General features: G+C 43.7%; 1 protein-coding gene across 1 annotated transcript in view; it reads right to left on the bottom strand.

Annotated features, from left to right (window-relative positions):
• ephb6 (eph receptor B6) overlaps positions 1 to 15,965 on the bottom strand; it is a 47,427-nt gene that overhangs the window by 12,449 nt on the left and 19,013 nt on the right. Inside the window, exons 4-5 of the mRNA XM_031744170.2 lie at positions 13,487 to 13,656; positions 13,103 to 13,398 (exon numbers count right to left, since the gene is read on the bottom strand). Of these exons, the coding sequence (XP_031600030.1) occupies positions 13,103 to 13,398; positions 13,487 to 13,656 (466 nt within the window). The remainder of the gene's footprint in view (positions 1 to 13,102; positions 13,399 to 13,486; positions 13,657 to 15,965) is intronic.

Genomic DNA, 15,965 nt, shown 5'->3' with positions numbered 1-15,965 from the left:
AGCCCAGGTTTTGTTTTATGTAAGGTCTTCTGTGATCTGTATTATGTGCAGCTCAGAAGTCACGAATATCAAAACAAACAAACAAACAAAAAAAGCCCTCTTACTTAATCCCTTTTTATTGTTTCGCTCATTTTGTCCAGAACAAAATCAAACTGCAGTAACTGGTTTGGGGTTAAGCATCAATTTCAGCTTGGCTTGTGGTTCCCGTTGGTTCAAAAGTTCATCTGAAAGGCAGCGGTCTCTTGTTTGTTGTTGGCTTAACCCGGCACTATCATTTACTTTTGTTTATAGAGGAAGTGGCCAGCAAACCGACAGTCACATACACACATACAGAGACACACACGAAAGGTCATAGAGAGCGTTTTGAAGGTGGAGGTTGACTTATTTACCTCATCTCCTCCTGGACAATAAGCAATATGAGGATATTACTTACAGATCTGTTAGTTTACTTCAGCATAAAGACTGTAAACAGGAGGAGACCGTTTAGCCACAGTCTCATGTGGTAAAAGCAATTAATGATAAATATTTATACGCACCATAATTAGGAGTTCGAGTGTGTTGATTTGTGAGCTGTAGGGCTGCTGTAGAGCAGATTTGTCTCACTTTGGAAAGAATTAGATTGTTTTTTTCTCCTTTTGCAGTATTTATGCTAACCTGGCCTAACCGACTGCTTATATGATTTGTATTTATCGTACAAAGAGCAGCAGAGAGACTGCTGTCAACCCTTCCAGCAAGTAAGAGTAGAAAATGTTTTCCCCAAGTGTTAAAACACTCTAAAGTTTTTTAACTTGTCTAACTTGTCTGAGTTAATATCGCAACTCGAGCATGGAAGATCGTTCTTGACCTACCTAACAATAATCTCTGTAATCCCTTCATGGCAACAGTTTTTGTCTGACGACGGTGGTCTCTTTCAGCAGAATAATGCACCCTGCTGCTCTGAAAAAAATTCTAAATGAAGTATTTGAGAAATATGTAAAAGAGTTCAAGGTGCTGTGTAGCCTGTATCAGTGTGACAGATTCACTTTCATCCTACAGAACTTCAAGGATCTGCTGCTAACGTCTGGTGCCTGATACCACACGACACCTTCAGAAGTCTCGTGGAGCCCACGCCTCGATGGGTCAGAGCTATTTCAGCAGCACGAGGGAGGCCAACACAATATTAGGATTGTGATTCTAAAGTTGTGGCAGAACTGTGTAAGGATATTTATTAAGTACTAAACAATCCTTCTATAGTACTGTGCCTTATATAAGCCTTGAGCCACTCCTAATTTCTTTATATTTTCTTAAAAACGAGACAGATTTTCCTGTAATTTCTGTAAAGTTATCTTGAGCAATAGTTCTCTTTCGAGGTTTTTCTTTGCACATTGGTTGTTTTTTTTCAGCCCAGTCCTTGTACATACCAAGCCATTTTCAGAGGAAGGTTTTTTTTGTTTATTAAGCCACTTAACAACGACCTATGAATCAAGTACAAAAAGGCACCAAAGTCAAGGGATTAACCAGTGTTGTGTCTACACATAAGAATCTATTTTAAAATGTATCTTTAGGCAATTTGCTAATTCTGGCCTATCACAAAAGCATAATTCTTTTCCTGTTTCTTTAGGCGAATCTTTAAAAAATGGCAAAGAAAGCGCAATTTGCTGGATTAAATAAAGTAGAGCTGCATGGTGTGCGATGTGTCCTTAAAACGTTTGAGGAAACTGGAAAAATAGATGACAAAATAAGAAGTGACAGGTCTAAAAAACTATCTACAGCAGATAAACAGTAGCTGAAAGTCCTCAAAAAAATACGTAATGAAGACCTGACACAGGATCTGAGAGATGAGTCTGACCCCTGGGGGTTTTTTTGTTTTTTATTTTGTTTTTTATTTTTTATTTTTTTTAACCTGTCCCGTTTGGTTCTTTTGCCATCAGAATTATTGTCTAAAGGCGAAGAAAGATGCCCAACGGATTTATTTTTACCAAATGGACCATCCCAGCCTTGCCGTAATGGTCCATTTGATTCAACTTTTATTGTTTATTTTATTTTCACTTGCTGAATACGGGACAGACTTGACTGGAGGAGAGAACGTGGAGAAAGAAAGAGGGAAAGAAAAAACCTGAGAAGAGGGACGGGGAAAAGGGCAAAACCAAAACCAACAGAATAAGCAGACAAAAATACATATATCGATCACCTGGATCACCTGTTGAGAAAGAAAAAGAAAGCAAGCAGAAGAAAACGAGAGTAATAAACAAGATCACAATGATATATGGGAATATGACAGTAAATACTAAATATTAAACATTATTGTGCAGCACGTGAGATCGACAGCGCACAGTGTGCTTTGAGGTAGGAGCCAAAAGGGTGGTGTAGTTTGTGTGTGTGATCACCCGTGTGTGCACCTGTGAGCATGAACGCGCTTGTTTTAAAAGGTTCCTTCATGTAACGATCTGCTAGAGGGTGGGGGCCACTGCCCCGACCTCCAGGGCATGAAGCAGGTATGGAGGAGATCAAGACTCCAGACATCCAGAGGCCCCCAGAACACAAGAGACCAAGGAAGACCAACAGAGGGGCAGCAGCGCCACTATCCCAGAAAGAGCTGAGGAGAGTCCCAGATGAGGGGTCACTCAGCAGCCGCGGAGCAGAAGCCAGGGGGGGTTGCAGTGACGTGCCCGTGAGCTCCGCCGGCAGCCAGCTGTGCCTGAGTGGCCGAGCCCCGGGCCGTGAGGCCGAGGGCACCCCATCCCCAAAGTGGCCCGAGCGAGCCCCAGGCTCCAGGCCCCAATAAGCAGCCGCCAAGGAGTGAGCGGTGTGTACCTGGGCGCCCACCCCGGACACAGAGAACCACCAACGCACCGATGTCTGAGGGCGCCCGCCACCGGCAGGGGAAGTGGTGGGGGAGATGGGCCTCCAAACCTTGAGGGCCTGAGATGTCCCCAGAGAGGTGGCGCCTGATACCCAACCTGACATATAGACACAGACAAACAGGCACACACAGATACAAACATCTATTCCCACCCTCATGCTCTCATATACAATTGCTCAACACTCACCCAACGTGGAGACAGACATAGAGAGACACTGTACACACAATCACACTCCCCAAGCGCACTCTAAGCCCCGAGTCTAGGTACCCTTGCCCCTGGAGGGGAAACTGCACCCAGACTCAGGTGGTGTAACCCTTTTCCCTGCGGTGGGAGAAGCAGACCACCCGACTCACGCAGCAGCAGGGAGGCCCCATACACCAGACCCCAGTCGGACGGCCAACTCCTCCTCCTAGCCCCCCGCCCAGCAGGCCGCAGAGAACGGGGGTGTAGGAAGACTCCAAACCTCCCTCCACCCGCTCATATGTACTGTTGATGTATGTGTGTTCTAAGGTGCATTTAAAACCCAGGAGGGCATGGAGCCACCTGCCAGAGCAGCAGGTAAGCGTATAGCCCCTCCTGCTAGCCCTCAATGTCTACGTGTATTTAAAATTGAGAGGTGGGCACGACGCCAGGGGTGAGGTGTACACCCTGATGGTAGTTTGGAAACTGTAGCGTGCCCACCCCAAGATCCTATATGTATGTGTAATGAGAATGTGAGTAATGTGAATGTCTAAGTTGTGGGATAAAATTGAGGCAGAGGCAGCCAGAAGGGGACAGAGGGGGGATGTCTCCTCTGCACCCTGGTGACACACCCCTACCCCAAGGCCCTGCATGTGTGGGTGATTGTGGTGGAGCGGGAAGAGGGAGGCCGCTGGAGATGGGGAGGGAAGGAAGGAGGGGCAGTGACCCCTCCTGGGGCCAGCTCCCCGCTGACCCCAGTAGGCACCCCATGCTGTGCAACCCGCCAGGGAAAGGGGGCCCAGGCCCATCCGGACCGGGGCCCAGTGCAGCAGCGCCGCCCGGCCCCACAGAGCCCGGGACAGTTCACCTGACCCCACCACAGAGAAAACTGCACCCACCCCATCATCCACTCATCTTCCAGACTACACAAGACAATAGACGCCCAGGCTGAGATCTTCCTTCACCTCTCCTGTATCTCCCCCTCCTGCAGAGAGAGTTCCTGAAGAGAGGAAAGCTCCTGCAAGATGTGACAACCTCCCCCACCAGTTGAAGAGCCCCCCAGGTGGCTCGATGCACCGGCGGCACCCTGCGCCAGGGCCGGGCCCCCATACACCCACCCGCCCACAACCTCGGCAACACACCAACCAGGACCCAAGCCCCTGAGGCCCGGCCAGGGCCCCAGCCCAGAGACGGAGCGCCCCCAGAACCTCACGCCCATCCCGGACCCACCCAGGGGCAGCCAGGCTACCAGGTCAATAACCCACGTTTTTGTTTTTTATAAAATAGAAACAAATTGAAGAATAGAACAAAAATGGTCTCAGTAAAGGGCTGGGTGTTAAGGCCAAATTGCACAAGAACTGAAATTAAGATCAGTGCTAACAGGTCTTATGGAGTGATGAATCAAAATTTGTGTTTTTTGGTTCAAATGATCAACATAGATCAAGAGACAGGTACAACAATGAGTGTCTGCAGCCATCTGTAAAATGAGGTGGAGGCTCTGTCATGGTCAAAATTAATGGAATTATGAACACAAAATAAATAGCATCAGAATATGATACACCATGCAAAATGACCTAGTAAGTGTTTCATTGGCAATGACAATGATCCCAAACAAACTAACACTGTGCAGTTAAAGCATACCAGGATAGAAAAATACACAATGTAACACTATCAGTCGTGGATTGGCCGCCCCATTGACCTTAACATTATTGAAACACTGTGAGTTTATCTTGACAGAGCACAGAACAAAAAGGCAGCCAACATCCAAAGAAGAGCTTTGAATGTCCTTCAAGAAGCCCGGAGAACTATTCCTGAAGACTACTTAAAGAAATTACAAGAAAACTTTCCTAAGAGAGTTTAGGCTGTGTTAAAGGATAAAGGTGGTCATACCAAATATTAACTTTCAATGCTTACTTGTTAGAAGCTCTCTTGTTCCCTCTTATAACAAATTTCCATGCATGTTTGGAAACATTTCAATAAATCTCTGCAGGTATTTCTCATTCTCCAAGCAAAAAATAAAGAAACAAGGGTTTCTCTCAAGACTTCAGCACATTACCATAACAGGACCACTGCATTCCTAGGCTAATATTTCCCAATTAAAACATTTTATTGGCCTTTTTAAATAAAAAGGCCTACTGTCCTCATATGTATCCAGGAATCATGTGCTGGAATTCATAACCCATTGGAACTGTCAAATCAAGTCACATTCAAGCATAAATTGATTATTTCTCTCGCTCTTTCTCTCTCATACACACACACACACACACACACACACGCACACACATGCACACACATACACACACTAACACGCACACACACAAGCACGCAAACACACGCACAAACAAATACCATTTGAACCTGCAGGCTGTGTTATATGACGGAAAAATCTGTGAAATCTGCCAGTTGTTAATGTCAACTGACCGCTGAGGTCAAGGTGACTGACACATGACTTCGTGCTGCTGCCAGCCTGAGCCTCGAGTGCTCGTACTTATGAGGATTTTGAGTCCACAGCCTCCAGGTTGGTCTGCTGCCATTTTTACACTGCGAGTGTGTGTGGGCATGTGAGTGCCTCTTAAAGGAGTGTCGGCTAAAGGTTGCATCGTTCAAAATGTGTTCCCTTTGTCTGAAAGCTAAATGTAGAGTATGTGCGTATTCTCAGACAGACAACCTCTTGTATTGTTGAGTGCAAATGGCACACTAAAAAAAAAACAAAAAACCATGACCCAGCAGTTTCATATGTTTTTGGAGCCTTACAGTACCCTCGGAGTTGGAGAATGAGAGCAAGGGCATCAGTGGGAGCAAACCCCTGACCTCGTTTATATAACCTTGTCAAGAATGCGTAGCATGTCTTAAACTTGACGTGCTGAAAGAGCGCACGGATGCATTTATGCATGCTTGGCGCTGGTGCAGCAGTGTGGGAGGGGAAGATAAGAAGGCACAAAGTGAAAAAAAAAGTGGAGAATAAACAGATAAAAGGCTTCCTGTGTTCTCACTTGTCTCTGAGAGCGCACCTTGCTTTCAAACAGGTGTGAAGTGAGAAAAAGGAAGAGGGACTAAAATAATGTGAGGACAACACAGAGAGAGACCAAGCTGGGGAAGAAGTGAACATGGAGACGGATGGACTGAGACAGCTGTAGGATGAACAGCAGGATTATGTATATAAGCCCGAGATGATGGGTGACAATGAGGAAATTGAAAGTGGAAAGCAGCAGAGGTTCCTCTGTTGTCGCCCTCTGCGACAACAGAGGAATAGAGAGGAATATAACTTCCTCCATCTTTTATGTCCCAGATGCACATTACCAGACGTGTTCTCCTACAGCTCTGACATGAAACATGACTTTGCTACAAAGCCTCTCATCACCAGCGTTATGAGCTCCCTCAACCCCCTCCTCCTCCTCCTTTTCCTCCCCCTCCTCTCCCGCATCCGCCCGATTTGAGCAGCCAATGAACGTGCAGAGCCCTCTGCCCTCTTGCTTGATCTGCATCCCTCTCTCAGTCACCCACCCAGCAATAAAACAGAAAGCCTACCACCATTATAAGCTCAGCCACAGATGCCTTTACATTACATGTGTGCAAAAGTGCACACAGCAAAGTCCCAGCGAGTCCTGCCAACAAAACAAACGAGCGTCTCTGGCAACGACAGATATAAATATCGCTCGTTCGTTGAGGTGACTCAAATGCAAGCTGAAAAGATTACACGATTAAGCGTCAGAAAATTAATCTCCAACTACACACACTTTGATAATTTATTTGTTTTTCATCTTTTCGAACCAAAGGTAAGGATTTTCTGCTTAAGTACAGTCAAAACTTTGCGCTTTTGATAGATGAAAATAAGCAATTAATATTTTGAAAATGGACCGTTTGCAAACAAATGATAGACGAGCTGAAAATGTGAATACAGATGTGCTTATAGCTTTACCCTAACTTTACAAAGAAAAAACTGAGAGGTCTTATCTTTAAATATATAATACCTTTAAGTCTTGCTTTGAAAATCCCTCCCATGTTTTTATCATAATCCAGTGGACTGCTAAATGAAGGACAATGAAATGAAAGGAGTGATGGGAAGAGGACAGTGTGTGAAGGTACTGCATATAAACAGGAGCCGACATGTTTATGCATTTTATTCTTAATTTGCGGGTCATTTTAAAACAGCAAACCGCTCTTAAAGCAGTCAGGGATGAGATTAAGGTCATAAGGTCAGCTTGTGGCATCATTTATGAAGCTAACTCACAACAAACATGACTGGGTGTGTTATTCATGTGCTATTGCCACAGTGCATTGATATTTACATGCATGCGTGCATGTATTTACTGATAGACGGACAGGCGGGCGTATGGGGATAGGGATTAATTTGACAAAGGCTGCATGGAAAGAGAATGAGATTAGGCAAGAGGGATGACTGAAAACTGCATTTTTTCTAAAGAGATAAAGAGATAAACACAAGCAGAAATAAGAAAGCCACGAGGTGAGTAATTTGATGTTAACAGTGTACGTTGGTATGTAGATCACTGACCCAATTTCTGTCTTTTTTTTCTCTTCCTCTCCCTCTTTCATGCACTCATTCCCTCTTTTGGCTCCCAGCATAATCTCTCTCTGTTTCTCTCTCTCGCTCTCTCGCTCAGACACACAACAAACGCACGCACACAAACACACAACAGTCACAGATGCGACCACACAACAGACTACATTCGGTAATTTAGTGCAGCCTGAAAACAAGACACACACTGAATCGTGTGCTCTAATATTGTCTCTCTTCCTCATAAGCTCCAGCAGCACTCTACCACACGTGAAAGCAAAATAATCCTTTGTTGGATTTTCACCGCTGATGCAGCGACAAAGAAAATGATTTGAAGACTCCCCTCTTACACATTTTGACAAATTACTGCATTAGGCAAATCCTACATGTTCACAGAAATCTTGGAAGGATACAGGATTCACCGTCGCTCCCGCGGTGAACATCGTGCAATTTAACGAGGCAACCTTTTGACCTGCACACTCTTTGTCGAGCTGATGCAAACTGATTCAAAAGACAACCGTGTGCACTAAAAATGGATGTTACGTAATGCAAATTACCCTAATTGTAGGTGGAGCTGTTGGAGCTGTTGGAGCTGTGATATTTACCTAAGACCTTCACACATTAAATTTTCAGCGTGCTGACGTCTTGTTTCCTCTTCCCTGGGCCTGGCATCTGCCCCTGTAAGGTTTCAGCACGCTCTCAGCCTAATAATCACGACAGCTCAGCACCGTTTCTGACTTAACAGGGATCATTTTAATTCTTTCAAAACAGTTTTTTTTTTTCAGTTATTACTACCACATTTAGCAATTTGCAGTCATGTTTCTGTCTCTTCTGCTCTGTTTTTGCTGTTTTTTTAACCATTTCCCAGGAGGCCTTTTCTGGCTTTTTAGCTGCTAAATGCTCCAATAGGTTTGCCAGACTGCCCCTAAGTGTGTCTACATGCCCGTTTGGTGCCAAGCAGAAAGTGTACAGTGGCTTTTTTACTGAAAAAGGAGAGGTGGCAATGAACTGAACTCTGAAATTTGCTGTGATAAAGTTTCATAAACCTGGAGGACGTGCGGATTCACGTGACAGTTTTTGAGGGCCCAGCATTCCCATTTCACGTGAATGTTTAAAAAAATGATTATAATAATGAGAATTTCTCCACCGAACTGCCCTGGGAAATATAACGAACACCATCGTAAAGCAAAGTTTTGACTCATGTAGCGATTGATTTGATATGATGTGTGTTCAAGCTGATTTATCACCGCCGCATGTCAACACCCCACAGCCCAGTCGATACAGTACGTCATCGATCATTTCACTCAACTGTGTCTCTGTCAGTACTTGACCTTTACTAATAGACTGGAAAATCAATTGAATTCCAGCGCTGCTGATGAGTAGGCTTACTGACGGCTTGATGAAGAAGGGGACGCAACTGCAACTGGGAAAATGTAGTCTGTATATTCTATGAGACGATTATCTGCTTCTGTCATTTGGTGAAGAGTGTTTGGGACTAAAGCAGACTCAAAATAATGTCACGCTTGCACTCGTACGTTGTCCTCTGGCCATATGTTCTTGTTTCCCACCATAACCTGCCTCGGGGTAGTCGGTGGATGTGTCTGTGCTGAGAGTAAAGGCTCTGGGCAAAAAATCAGGACAAACTGACATGTTGAATATTTCAGGACGTAGTCTCACGCCACATAAAATATCAACATGGCTTCAAGTAAGCTCAAAGCTCCATCTGAGCATCCGCCACAATAATCTTTGTCCTAAACCATCAACAGTTGCTTAAGGGGACTCAAGCAGAAGGCGTCTCTCTGAGGATGATGCACATCCAGCAGGGACCAACTCAAGCAGCCTCAAACTACAGAACTGTTTCATGTTTGGCTGAACAGGTGTAACTGTGGCTTATGCTCGGTCATGTTTCTGCATGTCCTCTCTACGTCTCTGTCTCCCTTGTGGGATGCAAATGTCAAAGGAGAAAAACGTCCTTATGCTGCCTGGCAGAAAAATAAAATAACAGCAGACAGCTGCTGCGTGACGTCTGCCTCTGTTCTTATCGTTTTATAAAAGACTCCAGATGAGTTTTTATCCCGAACTGACTTCTGAATATTTTAGTGATCATATAGAACTTGGGTGTTCTTGTAGACTTACTTGTGATAAACAAGTTCATAAATAATCAAGGGATGATCTTTTAATGTTTGTCTGCCAAAGGGCCGGCTGTGTTTTTCGAAGTGTCTGATTTTTCAGTTGGATTCTCAATTTATCATCGGTCCAAATGTCGGAGTGTTGTTTTGGTGAGCTTGAAAAAAAAGAGAATAATCAAGCATCATGCCCGCAGTAAACCGACTAAACTAGGAGGCCTGTGGTGAGCGTCTCTCACCAGGGATTTATTTTAAACCCCTAGCAATGACGAATGGTTTCACAATAGATCTGACTTTGGGAGAACATCACAAAATGCAGCTCTTATTAATAACAAATAAACCTACTTTTTCAATCAGTTTCTCACTAAGAGATGTGATCAAAAATGTATGTAACTGGTTCTATAACAAAGAGGAAAACCATACACGACTAAAGGTTTTGGTTGCCATCTCCATCAAAGTCTCCTGACCACTTAAACATATGCATTTGTGACTCTGCCACAGATCTCAGTCTGCACCATCAACTTCACCGTCAAACTGACCTGACCTTCTTTTAAAGGATCATCACCGGGGATGAGAGGTCCAGTTATAAACAGAGACTTTTAGAAAAAGCTGCAGTCTGCAGCTCAAAGAAAGCACATCAGGACTGAAATCAACCAAGACCATTACTCATTATCTGCCCTATTCAAAGGATGTGGCTCCCTACAACCTCTTCCCCTTTTTCCACAATGAAATTTGACTTCAAGTGCTTTTTTTGACACAGTGGTCGAGATCCAGCGTGTGCTGCGATTGCACACCTGCAAGTGGCCAGAACAGGTCTTCCAATCAAAACATATTTTGCTGCACAGATTACGACCTTGAAGCAGATAGCAGGCATATTTTTTTTTATAGTTTCTGCTTACAGGCCCAGCCTCTAACCTTTTTGATCGCACCTCATATGAGTGACTAGTGGCACTGCACAAAACTATATCTGCACCAAAAAAAACCTTTAAAGGAGTTTTACAAACTATTCTTTCTGTTTTCTTTTGTCCTCCCATTTGAAAAAAATACACACTATCTAGTCAGGTGTGCACAAATTTTGTAGCAATCCATTTAATAGTTTTATCAAATCCTTCAAAACATGGACATCCATGAAGCCATGCACTGCAAATGCATATAGGCCACACTTAAGAAACTTACGTCCTTGCCATATTAATCTGGTTTTGCAAATAAAGGAATGCATAATCTTGCCTTGGATCTAAAAATAAAAAGCTATTAGTGCTGCATGTAGTTAAAGGCAATCATTTCACACCGATCGTAATTTTCACATGAGACTGAGAGGTGGGATCTGATAATCTCCTACGTGGCCCTGAAAACGATGTCTTGCTTGAGGCGACAAGCCTGAGTGTGTGGTTGTCACGTGGATTTCCAGCAGCATTCATTTACATTGTAGGAGTTTAAATAGCAAATGTAATGCAAATTTTTGTGATAATTAAAATGAAATGCATTTAATGAAATGCATGGGCATATTAGTTAAGACTGGACACTTGAAGGCAGTGGAAATTAGTGTCAGTCAACTTCTTAAAGTGCCTTTTCCCTGTATTTAAAGTGCTAGCAGCATAAAAAAAACATACAGCTTCAAACCAATAATTCAGTGCAGCACAGCTGATAATTTGCTCACTTTGCGTTACCATTAAATATCCTTGATGCTTAATTTAAACAAGAACAAAATGTACAAGTTGTTAGAGTTAAGGAAGTTCAGTGCTCCAGTTTCTAAAGAGAACAAGGATCGGCTACTGTTAATAATCGTTGACGGCTGCGCTGGCAGTTAACCATCTGCCTCTTTTCTCGACGTTCCCAGGGAGGCGGAGAGGACAACAATGCAATGATGCCAATCCACATCATTAGTCAGTGAAGTGACCAACAAAACATAATCATTAAAAAAAAAAAAGGAAAGAAAGAAAGCCGCAACGTGTTTGATCATTCAGAGACAGTCACTGGAAAAGTCTTTGCTCCGGCAGCCGAGCAGCTTCGAGGGGTGATTTGTCAGTAGATATCAATCAAACAGAGACAAACGCAAGTGGCGGGTCGGGTGCAGATGTAAAGCAAAAAGAGCATGAACACATTTCACAGCTGACTTGGCAGGATTGGAGGATTAATTGCGCTGCCATTAGTTAGACTTGAGGAATTACAGTCGTTGAAATTCCTGTGAGAAAACAGTTTTTTGACTGTAATCCTCAGACGTATGTGGACGGGGTGAGCATCAGCATCCCGGCGAGATATGCTTGTGTGTACTCACACATTGGCACAAAGACAGTCGCACAGCCCTGCCGTCACGCCCTCGGTACTGTTTTGCCTGCTCAGTTCTTTAAAGTCATTAACTTGCATCCTCCTATCTTTCATTCTCCTTCCACGTCTCCCTATTTTCCCTCCACTCTCTCTCTCCCCCTGCGGTTTCTGTCACTTGTTCACAGACGAGTGGCCATTACATCGCTATGACCTAAATGTGTCACAGCCCTCTCTCTATGACTCTCTCCCTCTCTCCCTCCTCTTGCTCTCTCCGTATCCCTTCGTGTCCGTCTGGACATCTATCAAATTTTTCCCCACTTCTTGCCCCTACTATTTACACCCACTTTCAAAAGCGCAATGCTTTCTGACCAGTTTTGCAAATGCTGACCTCAGTATTATCTGTCTGGCTCTCCTGTGTCTCTTCGCCTCTCCACTGAAAGTCACTGGAACCGTAAACAGTCAATATAGCACCTCTGATTTAACAGTTTCTCCGTATTTGTCCTTAAAAGTCCTGATGCAGTTGTTAAATCCCTCCAGATGCATTGCTTGGATTGTCTCGTCCTTCTTCATCTCATCTTATCTTGACCTGACCTGTCTGCCCTCATCTTCTTCTGGTCTCTACATCAAGCACAGCAGAGTATCGGGGTGACAGCAGCTCCATTCAGTATTGATCCAGATGCTTATCTCAACAAATATCACAAAAAAAGAAAGAAAAAGAAAGGAGAGCTGGCAGGAAATCAAGCCTGGAGCAAAAAGTTTTATGCGGCGACACTTTTTGCTCTTTACATCTATCATTACCTCTAAAACTCACTAATTAATGCTCAGGTTGTTTAGAACCAAAGCATTGCAACAGCAGTTTGTGGGTTTATCAGATGTTTCGAGCAAATTTTTTTCTTCACCAGCCACAGTGACCTCCTGGAGTCCTGCCAGGCAGCCAGCTTTGAATAAGCGCATTACCCGAAACACCACACGATTACTTTAATAGATCATGTTTGTCCCATTCAAGCGACTTAGAGAATATATTAAAAAATAAAAGAATATCAGCGATTTTGACCTTTTTTAAAATCTGTCTCTCACAGCTCTGTGACATTTATAAAAGCATATGTCTAAGCTTTGCATCAAAGAAGCTTTGATTTCCTGAACAGGGCACCGTGAGTGTCCACCGGACTCACCCAGACAGGCAGATCCATTGAGGTTCGGCTCATAACCTTCATCACAGACGCATCCACCGACGGGCACCATCCACTCTCCTTCAGCATTGCAGTGCATGCGAGGGGGCGTGTCTCCTTGTGCCTTACTGTGAGGGACACATGTCCCGGTCACAGGCACTAAAGCTGTTGGCTCGGCACCCGAGGGAGTCGGTGGATACGAAGCTAGGTAGAGGCTTGTGGCTGGACAGCGGCGGTAGAAGATAGACACCCCCATGAGGGAAACGCAAGCTCCGCTGTCGACGATGGCCAAGACAAATCTAAGAAGAAGGGGGTCAGAGAGCACTCATAAGGTTTAGTGATGCTTTTAAATCGTAAGAAACAAAAGTGTCGTAAAGGAATGATTACCCTTTGCGTGTGAGGGGGGCAAAGCTGCGTGTTTTAATGTTGATACGGCTGTATCTGTTGGGCTGATACTGGTGAGGTGAGCTGGGCTCCACCTTGGAAAAACTCTTATCGGCTGCGATGGTGTCAATCTTTACCCAGCCCTCCCTGGTCTCCCTCTCCCCACTCGATGGCTGGAGAAAACACAAATTAGACAGGAGACACAGGAAAAAAGGATAATTAGTGGTCAGGAGGAAACAAAATAGCTTAAAGAGAGTGCGGCTGACATGAAGTAAACAAGGGGCAAATTATGGAGGCACTGGTTTACATATAAATATGGTCTGGAAACACATGGCAAGATTAAAGATAAGCTCAGATCATGCTTTTTTAGTCGCAGGCATATGCATACTATGAAGTAGTTTAGTATGCAGTGTAATCATTGACTTAAGATCTGTGCAGGTCCCAGTGGGGATTCGTGCTGAAGTCCCTGCAAAGACTTTCATCTCTGCACTGCTTCCTGCTCTTCTAAAGCCCTCCTCTGATTCCTCATCAGGCTTTGATTTGCATTTTTAAAAAGCATTTGACTTCCCCAAGGAGAAACGCATTCATCTATACAAACAGTGAATCCCTCCCACTGATGTCTCCCGGTGTAGTTCAGGCAATTCACAGACTCAGTAGCTCAAAAAGCAGCAGAGGAAAAGCACTAAATTAAACAACACCAACAACGCTAAGTGCTTAAATAAATAAATAAATCATATGGGAAGTGTCAGTCTTCACTGACAACACATGGGGTTCAGAGATTTTTCCGCACTCCGTGGAAAACGGTCATTTTATGTGTTAAGGATGTAATTAGTGGGGCTGAAGTGACATTTATGGAGACCACAGTGACACTAGATTGTGCTTCGCACCAGTGCAGTCTGAGGATGGTGTCACTTTTTCTTCAACAATCAGTGATTATACAATTGCTCAGTACCATGGGACATGATAGGATTTACTGTTTTGATGGAGCATTAGGGGAATAACAATCAATCACCAACACAGCTCGAGTGTAATGACTCCGTCTGCAGGTGGCCTTGCCGCAAGCGGTGACAAAAAGTCAGGATTTAACACTTGTTCAAATCAACTGTGGCCATATGAGCCTCAATTAGAGATTAGTTACTCAACTTTTTAGATTTCCAGTTGATGTGTTTGTGTAGTTCTTGGAGGATGCTGAGCAGCAAAACAAAACCAAAACAAACAACAGGATATCTCAGTGCAGTCTGCAGCCCAGCATGTTAGGATTAGTGCACACAAACTGTGACGTGACTGCCTTGCAACAAGCTTTGCAAACCCACTGTTACATTTGTATAAAATTGCTAAGTGCTAGAGTAAAAACTAGATAAAGTGGTGAAAGAGTTTCAAGTGGGAGATCTGTGATTAGGCAGACTTAACAGGCTGTTTGACGTCTTAATCTGTCATTGTTAGTCTATTATATGTGGTTTACTTATTTAGAGTTACAGTATGTTTGTTGAATGTAGCGTAAACGTCTTGATGGTTTCTATCTAACATATCATTAGCTGCTTGTGGAAGCAAGTGTTGGTTTTTAACTTAACTGAGATGTTTAGTAACATCTGGAAGTTATTTACTACAACTTGACAAGAGATGCTAATTCGGATTTGGGTATTACTTCAAACTCCTCTGGATGAAATATGCAAAAGAATAAAGTTAGAATAAACAACACTAAACAAAACATCCATGATTCAATAGCTTGTAGAAGCATCTTTAGCAGCAACAACTTGAAGTAACTGTTTTCTGTCTCTCTCATGATTGTGGAGGAATTTTGCCCCATTATTCTTTACAACATTACTTCAGTTCATTAAGATTTGCAGGCAGCTCTGTTTAGGTCCCTCCACAGCATTTCAGTCAAGTTGAGATCTGGACTTTGACTTGGCCATTGCAACACTTTGATTCTTTTCGTTTTCAGCGATTCTGTTGTAGATTTGCTGCTGTGGTTGGGATTTTTGTTTTGCTGCATAACGCAGTTTGGGTTAAGCTATAGCTGTCTTACATTTGATTCTCAAACACTTTGTTGTACAAAGAAATTAATGTTTGACTTAATGACCGCAAGGTGCCCAGGCCTTGTGGCCATAAAACAACGCCAAATCATCACCCGTCCTCCACCATGCTTGACAGCTGGTATCCAGAAGTCTTGTGGTTTATTCACATGTAACTTTGCAGACCTGAGCCGAGCTTAAACAAGAGCCTTTTCTCCTTGCAATCCTTCTAAACAAGCCAGTATTCTGTCTTTGTCTTGATCAAATGTCATGAACTTTAACTAACTGAGGCCTGTAGATTCAGAGATGTAGTTCTTGGGTTTTTGCCATTTCTCTGAGCATTGCATGGTCTAACCTCGACTTGCTGGAACATCCACTCCTGAGAAGATTGCGACATTATCTTAACACACCTGAACGCTCCAGAGCAGTAAACTGCCAAAACATCTGCTTTTATTGAGCTGCTCGCACTT

The sequence above is a fragment of the Oreochromis aureus genome, linkage group 11, assembly GCF_013358895.1.
Source record: "Oreochromis aureus strain Israel breed Guangdong linkage group 11, ZZ_aureus, whole genome shotgun sequence".
Taxonomy (NCBI): Eukaryota; Metazoa; Chordata; class Actinopteri; order Cichliformes; family Cichlidae; genus Oreochromis; species Oreochromis aureus.
This window is presented reverse-complemented; position numbering and strand designations above follow the sequence as displayed.